Genomic DNA, 11201 nt, shown 5'->3' on the forward strand with positions numbered 1-11201 from the left:
AGTCCCTGGAGAACAACAGAATACTGCCGGTTAAATGTTCGTGAATGTATTGGTTATAATGCAACCGTGTGTGAAGCTAACTAACGTTACCTAGCTAACTGAACATAGTTAGCCTAGCTAACTGGCAGAGCGCCGACGCCATTACGTTATTTCAAAGACACAGAGTGAGCGCGCGATGTGACAGTTGTCTGCCTACTTTGCTGGATGGGTGATTAGCTTGGTGGCTTTCACTAAAGCTCACAGACACGGGGCTATTGACCAACATGAATCTGTTCATTGTGGAAAAGGCACTCATATTTATTTTCTTCTGCTTAAATAAAGGAGAGATTGTTAATTTCCGAGACAACGTCAGTTAGCCATAGCGCAAGATGCTACAGCTGTGCTAGTGTAGTGATTGCTTGACATGAGCTTGTGCAGACATGTAACGTTATGCGGGAAGCAGCCGTGTGCGAAGCTACCTACAGTATGAAATGCCCCCTTCACACCGACGCAGCTCCCGTTCTAGCTCCGTGCTTGCGCTCTTCTGATTCAGAACCGGTTTTTCTTCCCCCCGTTTTGTTCACCCGGCCCAGAGCCCTAGAGAGATAAGAGTTACGACACTCCCATAGACCTCCGTTGTAAAAAATGGCGGCGCCTACTTCCGGGGTATGGACATAGAAATAGTTCAAAATATTGTCATTTGGGCGTTGGACCTCATTCACTTACATTACGGCGCGTCGATTAGTTCCAGAGGTAAGTTGCTGAAATATCGAACTCTTTTGAATTGTCAACTGTCTATATTGTATCAGAGGCCCTTTATGATGCTTATACTGGTCTTCGTTTGTATATGCACAACGTAATTATCTATATTTTATCTTGGTTGTTACAACCAATTTAGCTAGCATTGTCTGCTAGTTAGCTAGCGCGACTTCGTCAGCTTTGAAGCTAAGATTTCAGTAATGAATCGCTAGCAGCTTATATATCAATGATGCTGGGTAACTAACAAGCAGGATTTAGATTGATTATGTGTTTTTATTGTTATTTTGGTTTTATCCGCTGAACCTGACCGTGTCAGCCATCCTTAGTCGGCTTTTTCTGTATGATATGACTTAACTGCTAGCACTAGTAGAAATTAGGTGGCGTTTGTGATAAATATTTCATTTAATATTTCATTGCATTTTGGGATATACTAACATTTCATTATGTGACATGTTGACTGTACTTTGTTTTTTTTGGTACTGTTCCGTGTTAACTCATCTGTACTGTACAACTAGCCTAGCGCTACTTTTTAATGCTTGATGGCATGCTAGGATAGATTCCTTTGTATTGTAATATACACACTAGTTTAATGATTGTTCTTCAAAGGTATTATTCAGTCTTAAACAAATAATAGCCTACTGAATAGGCTACTCTACAGCAGTGAATGAAGGATGAGCCTTTTAGCAACTATACTATGGACATGACTGCCCTGGCAGTGACAGCAACATAGCCTGCTTGTGATACCACACTTTCCCCTCAACATATCGTTAAATAACGAAACTTATAAATAGTGCCAATCCATACAAAGTGTAACCACATCATGTAAATATGAAAGCAATCTTTAAAAAATAACAGCGTTGGTTTAATCTATGACTATTTTGACCATGTTTGTGCTGTTTTTGCCATAGAGAAGCATTGCAACGGAAGTGCGTTTTGAACTATCCCGGCATACATAAACCACGTGACCGGCTGGCGGCGACATCAAAGAGTGTCGTAACTCTTATCTCTCTAGGGCTCTGACACGGCCCATAGCCCGACGGGTGCTGCGTCATGACGCAACCGTTTACGTAGCTGACGGTGCTCACAACAACAACAATAATGGGTGACTGCGTCGGGTCGATGATCCTGTTACTTCTAATCATACGAAGCCAGTTTAAATTAAATAACTACTTCTCCAACCTTGTACTTTTCTCCAGAGTGCCGTGGTTCATTGTTTATTAATGTAGTTCATTCTACTTGTGATAGTCGGACATGGCAACCTGTGCAGCCCATGTATTGATTCAATCCGATAGCTGCTATAATACAAAACAAAACGTCTGCCTCTCTCCACAATGATCAATAACAGTGAACGGGTCGTAGTAAGGTACAAATAAACTGAATCACATGAAGCCTGGTTAGTGTTGCCTGACTTTATAAAGTGTGTTTTTTTAATAAGTGTGTGGTTGCATTCTAGTCACTTTGCTCAGCGCTACTGCTTGTTACCAATTGTATTTTCCGTACTTAAACTGTTAGCTCTGGTTAATCTCTTGAATGTGGAACGACATAATGTCAGCATGGATTAGGAATGATTACATTCTGAAAAGTGTTTTGAGATTTGCTAACATAATTTGTGTCTTCAGATAATTATGTGGACGGGGAAGCAATGTCCTATGACCAGACCGAGACGATGGTCACATACCTCTTTGAAGGTTGCTTCAAAAAGCAAACAAAATTCCTACAATTTGCACACCAGCTGAAAGAGCCAGAGCCAACTACAACGCTGACTTTTGAGATCTTGCCAAATGACTGTTTCTCCAACATGGCAAGTGTGACATTCAGGGTTCGTACGGGTGCTTGAAATCCTTGAAAAGGCTTGAAATTTGACGTGGTGTTTTCAAGGTTGGGAAAGTGCTTGAATTTTGGGAAGGGTGCTTGAAATTGAGATAAAGTGCTTGAAAATGTAAATGCTTTACTTTTACAATAAATTGCTGTCTGACTGAATAGTTCGCTTTTTAGATTAAAAGAAAAGAATTGCTTCGCTTCTACATAAAACAGCTCCGCTGCGGCCTTCCCGCGCAATCCGCGCGACCTGCAAGTGTTTGTGTTGCGTGTGACCTGGGCATTCTGATGAGTGATAGATGACTGTGTGCCAGGAGGTTGCAGTTTCAACGAGCGTTGGCTAGCAGAAGACAAATACAAGCCATGGCTAAGACGAGGGTCAAGCCCACGAGTAGCCTCCTGCAAAGTTTGCAAACATAACGATGCCAGAGTCTGCGCCGACGAGCCACATGAAAGGTACGCCGGAGTAGAGCATTTTAGATTAGGCTAACATTGCATGTTACGTTTGTTTAAGCTAACGTTAGCAAGCTGAATAGCGAACTCGATTGAGGGATAATAATAATTGCAGGGGACAATAATTTCAGAGGAGCGTACCTATGTTATGTGCGTTACAGTCGCCATCGTGGTGTTCAGAGGATGAAGCACTCACGGCATTTTGTGTTATAGTCACGAAATATAATTATTGATTCGACACAGAGCGATTTTGAAAGCAATGTATTTCTACTGGTAGTATGTTTCGTGCCTAAACCAAATGTGACTTGATCTATCGAAATCAGTCACATTGACCCGAAGACACATTTTCGGTTGTATTACTGGTCTGGGGGAAGCTCGCGAGTGTGTGTGTGTGTGTATTTTTGCATTGGTGTACCGGGGAAACACTCACAAGAAACACCGGCGGCTGTTATGCCTGCTGTGACGTTACATTACTCTGTTCTCTGCTTGTAATTATGTCAGGTGTCTTGAGTAGTCAAAATTGCCTACAAATCATTGTACACATTTGTAAATATTATTTTCCACTTGTTACCATTGTGAGTCTATTTTTATGCAGCTCTGCGTGATTTTGTGGCTACAATTCAGACTAATACACTACCAGAGGTGGAATAAGTACTCAGATATTGTACTTGAGTAAAAGTAGAAGTACTCAGATCTTGTTCTTGAGTAAAAGTAGAAGTACCAGAGTGTAGGAATACTCGGTTTCAGTAAAAGTCCTGCATTCAAAAATGTTCCTCAAGTGAAAGTATAAAAGTATTCTCATCTAAATATAGTTAAAGTAGCGACAGTAAAAGTATTCATTGTGCAGATTGGTCCATTTCAGAATAATATATATCAGGGGTACTCGAATACAAATCTTAAAGGTCCAAAATAAATGTTTCAATAAGAAAAAGGTCCGTTTTATTACGGTCATTCAAACTTTTAAACAATTGCAACAAGATTCTTAACACGAGGTTGCAAAAACAAAAATAATCTGTATGCAGCAGTTTTCATTGTTATTGTGTCTGTGCTTGATCCCTCAGAGTCGCAGTGTAAGAGCTGCACAGTTATGAGTAAAGGCAGCTGCACCCTCTTTCATTCAGAATTCCCATTATTGCTTTATAAATGTATGCCCCCTTGTGTGTCCACTGAGGTTCGTCAGGCCCAACACATCTTCAACAAACTCCCCCTTTGTCATCATAAAAACTCACAAACACCAGCAACTGAGCATCGTCAGTGGTGTCAGTGGACTCACCCACAGCTAAGGAAATGCACTGTGCATTTTTTATTCCATCACAAAGCTGATGAATCAAATCACCAGCCAGTATTTATGTTCTTCTGGTTGCTGTGGAATCTGAGAGGGGGATTTGCTTGATTTGACCTGTTATTTCCTCTTTTTGTTTGCTTTCAACATGGTCGCCATCACTTCAGTCATGCATTATTTTATACTGCAGTTATTATCCTGTGGAAAGCCCTTACCTACTGGCCTAGTTCAATCAAAGTGGTTACTTTTTTTTGGCTGGGCAGTGTAGTTTTACACACCGTCTTATTTGACTTTCTCAGGACTTAAAACTGTTTTTTGGGGGCAGACCCCCTCAAAGAAAACAATATATTTACACACATAAGGTCATCATCTTAATAGTTGTGTATGCTCATCCGTGAGCAGAGCATCAAGTTGACATGTCTATTACAGCTGAATGCGGCGATTACCATCTTGATCAGCAAAACGCCTCACAAACGTATTAAGATCAACAGCTTTAGTGCGTTTTGATTCAATGCTGAGTACAGTCAAACTGACAGTCTCTTCTCTGTCATTGTAGACCGCAAATACCTCATTCCTTCAGTGCTTGGGTCCGAATGCTTCTCGTTTTGCACCGTCCAGTTCAAAATGAAATCGCCGCCAAACGTATGTCCACGCTCGCGCCAGGACCGGGGGACGTGCATCTTGTGCTGCATTCACTTGCACTCGGACATTAGAGACTTTCTCTCATAAATGTCCGATGAGCCACAACTTTTCTTTCAAAACAAAGCTGCCAACTGGGGTGGCAAGGCCTATTTCTAGAGTGTCAGTTGCCACCCCGGTAGGTGAAACTAGGCTACTAGCTACAGTACAGATGGAACTAGATGAGCTGTTAACTCTCGCTCTGAATTTTTTTATTCTCGCTCTGACTTAGACAGGTTGAAAGAGACACACACATTTTTCCCACCCGCATTCCGCGAAGACCCGCCCTACTGTGCCTCTGATTCGCAGATTGTTTGGGGGGAAAAAACGCTGACTGGATGCTGAATGTGATTGGACCAAAGCGTTGACACACACAGGTGGAACACAGTGGAACAGTCAGACATGCAGAGCGCTGTTTGCAGTGGACATAGCGGAGAATTTTGACTCGTTGCGAATACGTTGTGGCGATGTCTCTCATATAATACAGAGAGATCATACATATGAAAAGTATAATTTGCTCAGAGTCCGGAGACAGTGGTGGTTCGGTCCGGATCGGGACCGGAGTCCGTAGTTTGAGGATGCCTGATATATATGATATGTTTTATAATGATTGATCATGAAAGTGTTCTCAAAGCTGGTGAAGGTGCAGCTAGTTTGAAGGACTTTGTATACTGCAGGGTAGCTGGTGGATTTACTCCAGGTGGAACTAAAGTCTGATTCAACACTTGGTTAGATTTCACATCATTCATCCACATCTGTGAAGTAACTAAATGTATTAAATACATGTAGTGGAGTAAAAGTACACCATTTACCTCTGACTTATGTTTACTGCCAACCTAAAAGTACCTCAACAATAGTAATCAATAATGTATTGAAAAGTTATTTGGCTGATTGTTTTATATCGGATCAGCCAGGTTATATGGTAGGCCTAGTCTACGTACAGATCACTCATTTTGAAATATTAAACTTAGTTTTATTTTCTTTAATTTTTCATCCTCGTGTAGAATGCTATCACGAAACACACATTTGGTTGTTTATAGCATAAAGAACATCTGATTTAATGTGAGGTAGAGAAATAATCATTTGAGTATGTGTATATAAATATGTAATTTACAACAGCTGTAAGATGCTTGAAAAGCTGGAAAATGCACCTTGAAAATGCTTGAAAAGTGCTTGAATTTGACTTTGGAAAAGGTGTAAGAACCCTGAACATTACCTTGTTGAACGCTCAATACTAACCAACTGCTTACGATAACTTTTGTTGTAGCTTTCATGTCTTAGCTTTACTTCTATGTATTAACTAATCAGGAGGGAAATGGTTGACACTTTCATTAGAATAAAAATATCAGTCATGGGAAGCAGGAACATGTGTTTACAATGACATGGGAGTGTGTGGTTGAATGGGAAGGGGTATTGATTACATGGATGATCAAATATCACTCGCACATAGCCATAACATGATAATGTGATTAAATATAATCACATGTCCTCACATATTTGTCAGCTTTTTTGTCCTTTGCTAATCACATGCCTCTTTGTCCTGCAGTCAAGAATATGGGAGTTTCCCTGCTGTGTTTACCCTGCCAACGTTCCCCAAAGATATCCAGACCAAACTGGACGCAAAACAACCATGCCATAAAGTGTCCACTGATGGACACAAAATCGTGAGGATATTGCATGAGACGATGGCACAATACACAATGTAAATATTGCTATTGTAAATATTTGTCAGCACACCTTCTACAGTATTGTAATCATACAAATACTTTACTTACTTTCTCATCCTGCTTTCTCTAGGTATCCGACGAATTCTGAATATATTAAAGTGGCCAAAGCATTGATTTTCAGGTATCCTTCCCTGAAGGATATGGAGGGGAATGGATATGTAAGTTACTTTTACTGGTTTTATAGTCCAATGTGGTTTGTTGAATTGACAGATGTTATCTCCCCTATAGCATTTTCGATTAAGGACAAAAGCCTTTTCGAGAGCTCATTCACAAATGAATTTTTTCTATTGAGGTGTTATCTGGGTTACATCACAATATATGTTTTGATTTCCATAACCTGACATATGCCTGATTTGTTTGTTTCACACAACCAACTGGGAAGACTCTATGGGAAACTGTTTTGAAAAGAGCAGGCACTTTCAAAAATACTTGGCAGGGGATTGGATGAACCACCTGTCTATCATCTCTGTCTTTTGATTGACAGTCTGTCGGCTATGAAAGTGTAACCAATACATGGGTGCCATCTTCTGACAAAGAATCCCCTTTAGCTCAACAGATCCGTAGTGGCCTAACATCTGCTACCTTGTCTTTAAACTCAATGAGTTTCACAAAAATGTTTTGGGTTAATTTGAAACTTTGTCTCCTCTGATTAGCACACCTGGCATATGTCTTTTAAAACGGCGGTTCAAAGCTGAAAGGATGCCCCTGGTCCACCACGAGGTAGTTCGAAACATGAAGCAAAAGTTTGGGCATCATAGATCTCCCCAAGCACCAGAAAATAACCAGGGAAGCATAACGACTTCTGTCAGACGATCTTCAGTGAGTTTATTCCGATCAGCCTGTATACACTTAAAACTGAGTCAGTAAATACAGTATATAGAAAATTGTGGCACTGCTATATTAAGCCAGGCTCCTGTTTGTCATTTGTCTCCATCCGTCTTGTCTATCTGCAGGACATCATTTCTGTTTCTGGGGAGGACGAGTCCTCCATTGATGCACACACAGGTTTTGAAACGACAATACCTGATGGCCCAGCCTGATTCCTGCATCGTTACCAACGCAATGACCAGGACATTTCAGTGGAGGAGAAAGGAGGTGGCTGAGGGGGTACGGGCTGATGCTATCGCCAATAAGTATCCATTCTTGAAGACACCTGCTGGGGTATGTCAAATATTTTGCAGATCCATCGCTACTTGCACGCGTAGTGTTCCGTCCATACAATCAACCTCTCTAAATTGTACTGTGTTGTCTTTGTTTCTGTCCGTCTATGCAGTTGTGTGAGGAAATGAACCGCATCCACAACATTGAAAACCTGCAGCACTGCTTCAGAGAGGAATTTCTACCCAAGGTGCTGGCCCTTGCAAAAGGAAAATCCCATCTGGAGAAGATATATCTGCAGGCAGGAGAAGAGTCACTGAGCGAAGATCTACCAGGTAATGCTGTCTGTGTACAGGTGTCACTGCGTCGTAGGGCTGCTCGATTATGGCAAAAATCATAATCACGATTATTAAATACGATTATTCATTGAGTTTGAAAACATCCATTTATTGAACTTTTTAGGGAGGGGGGGGGGGGGGGGGGGGGCGGATGTGTAACGCAAGACACATTGAGAGCATCATTGCGAAAGGGAATGCAGCAAAATAATCGTTTTAATCGAGATTAAAATACGATTAATTGCACAGCCCTACTGCGTCCTAGCTTCCTCCCTCACTTGCCCACGTGTGTACGATCTCATCCTCTGACTTACAAACTCTTGTGACCACCTCAAACACCACCAGCTACGCCACTGAAATGCTTGTATTCAATTGTGCGGGTAGGCGGTATTTATACTGAAGAGTGAGTTTAATCAATTCAACTCACTTACATCTGCACACATTGTATCTTTACTTTTATTTTTATTTCCCTGCTCCATTTAGGTCATTTTCATAATTGTATATGTCCGATCCACCTTCTCACCACAGTGCCACAATAGACAGAATCAGACACCACTACAATTTTAGACATCTGTGTTGATCTGTGTCTTCCTCTCTTCTAGCCATGGAGTTCAAAGCCGGGCTTGTTCTCCTGCCAATTACTTTCAAGGAAAAGGTGGAGCATCATGTTACTTTGGAAGAGGTAAGCCACTGTCACACCGGAAGGGGGAAATCTGCCTCATTCATATAAATGAAGGAGCAACCGATGTGCATTTGTTTGCAAATGTTCATGTCATGTTGAGTTCCAGTTGAACTTGACTCATGATTTTCCGTGTCTCTTTCAAGCACCACTGTACATACTTGGGTTATACTAATTTACTTTCCATTTTGTGTTTAGCCTGGCACACCTTACCCGACCACCCAACTGACGCACACCGACTGGAAGTCAGCCTTCACAGAGGACCCAGTGTGGTCAAAACGGATGGGTTTGAGTTGTGCAGGGCCAGAGATTTGGAAGAGGGAATCATCGCAGCCTTTTGCGCATATTTCGTTTTCAACATGGCCTACCCACCAAACCGTAAGAACACCTTGACCTTCGTACAGCGCTGCATCCTGTAAATATCTGAGGAGGAGGATAAGCCGCTCTCGACCACTGTTATCAGAATTCTTAACCAGTTATACTAATGCCTCGCCAACATCAATGTCCCAAGTGCTCTTGAAGAACATTCACACTAATGGAATTAGTACAGCATGTTGGACTTATACATGCTCATGAGTCTAATTTTAACATAACTTGTGGATTGAATGATTGTCTTCAAAATACGAGTCTTTCAGAAGACACATGTACAGAATACAAAAGCACTCCATGTTGTCCTCTGATGACGAAGAGCATGAGCCCCCTATGGACAGGAGGAAATACTTGATGTCAATTTTTTGTTTTATTTTTTTAAGGAAAACTGATGCATTCATAGCCTGCCACTTAAACAAAAGTGGCTTCAACATGTCTGAAAACCCTGGAATTCACAATGTTTTACAATCTAAGGATTTTTTTAAAGGTCTAAATACAAGCTGAATGTACATTGCAAGTCAAAACTCGATATGACTGAACCTGTTCAGTACACTTTAAGAGGTTCTTCAGGACACAAACTGGGCAGCTCCTATGTCCCTCTTAGTCAAGTGCTGCGTAAATATTGCTCGCACGAGGATGTTTGGGAAGAAATACAGTCTTACAATAACCAACAAAAATGAAGGTGTTTTAAGTGACTATTCCTGTCCCGCCTCAAAACCCACCTCTTCAACTCTGTATCCATAAGCCCCCCCCTCTCTCAACCAACTTCCTCCTGACTGCTTTTCTGTTTTGTTTCTTTTTGGTTTTGTTTTGTTTGTCTACCCTCCCTCCCAAATGTAAAGCGTCTTTGGGTTCAAGAAAAGCGCTATAGAAATACAATATATTATTATTCCGATGGTCTACTTTGCAAAGCACCTATTCTTTATGCATCATCCGATTTCCTTAAGACTACATTTTTATGAGGATGAGTTTGAAGTAGTGAATTAGGGCTGCACGATTTTGGGAAAAAATCTAATTGTGATTTTATTTGCGATATTTGTTTTTAAGCGACCCAACGGAAGTTTATTGTTAAATGCGTCCATATCTCCGGCTAGGAAGGTCGCATCAACATGCTCCCGTCTCTAGCACCCCTGCAGCCCGAGCTACGAGTGAAAGAACTAAACTTACATGAAACTTCCGTTGGGTTGCTTTAAAGTCAAGCTTCAGTTTAAGATTCACCCTGTAATAGAAACATGTGATGGAGCATCACTAACCTGACTCAGAAACCATCTAGGAGAGCTCCATTGGAAGCCATTTGGAAAGGGCAGGCACTTTCAGAAATACTTGGCAGGTGATTGGATCAATCTGTCTATCACCTTCTATCATGGGCCACTTCTGATTGGTTAACAATGGCTGGTACATGTGGAGCACAGCACTTCTGATTGGTGTGGATGACTGACACAAGAGAACTCGACACAAAAAATCAAAGGCTTTGCGATTAGATAATCGCATCATTTCAAATTTTCGATTTAAAATCGATTAATCGTTCAGCCCTATAGTGAACCCTTTAGGTTCTAAACGTAACAAACACAAATTGTGTGCCTTTAATTATTCAATCGGTAATATGGACGGGTGCTATCGGTCTCAATTGAAGAATATTCATTTAGCTTTACTTGTGCGTTATTCATATGTATAACACAATGTGGTTGGGATGTCATATTGAAACCAATGCTTGATGATCTCAAAGATCTAGCAACTAATGGGTTCACTGTATCTGTTATACCTCATTCACACCAACGCAACACCGGTTCAAGCTCCATGCTAGAGCTTTTCAGGTTCGAACCGGTTCTTCGGTTTAGCTCCTGCTCTTTTCACACCGCCCAGAGAAAAAACACAAAGTGGCCCATCACCTCTTGAATCATGACTTTTATCAACAATGCATTCATATCAAATACGGCGTCTCAGTCTTGCTGTGAACGCTTGTTTGGTGTTTGGCTGAAAGTTCAATTCAAGCTTTTTTCTTGTTGCAAAGTGCTGGAATCGGC

At 41.2% G+C, this 11201-nt stretch overlaps 1 protein-coding gene across 2 annotated transcripts; it reads left to right on the forward strand.

Moving 5' to 3' along the window:
• Nucleotides 1-690: 690 nt before the first annotated feature.
• On the forward strand, nt 691-10269 carry LOC117535882. Of its 2 annotated transcripts, XM_034200536.1 has the most exons (8): nt 691-732; nt 6516-6671; nt 6767-6854; nt 7350-7515; nt 7650-7857; nt 7970-8129; nt 8732-8811; nt 9007-10269. In XM_034200536.1, exons 5-8 carry the CDS (start codon nt 7690-7692, stop codon nt 9199-9201), a joined length of 603 nt encoding a protein of 200 aa, XP_034056427.1. In that variant the 5' UTR covers nt 691-732; nt 6516-6671; nt 6767-6854; nt 7350-7515; nt 7650-7689; the 3' UTR covers nt 9202-10269. The 2 variants fall into 2 exon arrangements, with proteins under 2 accessions (XP_034056427.1, XP_034056426.1); XM_034200535.1 differs by lacking the exon at nt 7350-7515.
• The last annotated feature ends 932 nt before the right edge of the window (nt 10270-11201 follow it).

This window comes from Gymnodraco acuticeps, unplaced genomic scaffold (genome assembly GCF_902827175.1).
Source record: "Gymnodraco acuticeps unplaced genomic scaffold, fGymAcu1.1, whole genome shotgun sequence".
NCBI classification, from domain to species: Eukaryota; Metazoa; Chordata; class Actinopteri; order Perciformes; family Bathydraconidae; genus Gymnodraco; species Gymnodraco acuticeps.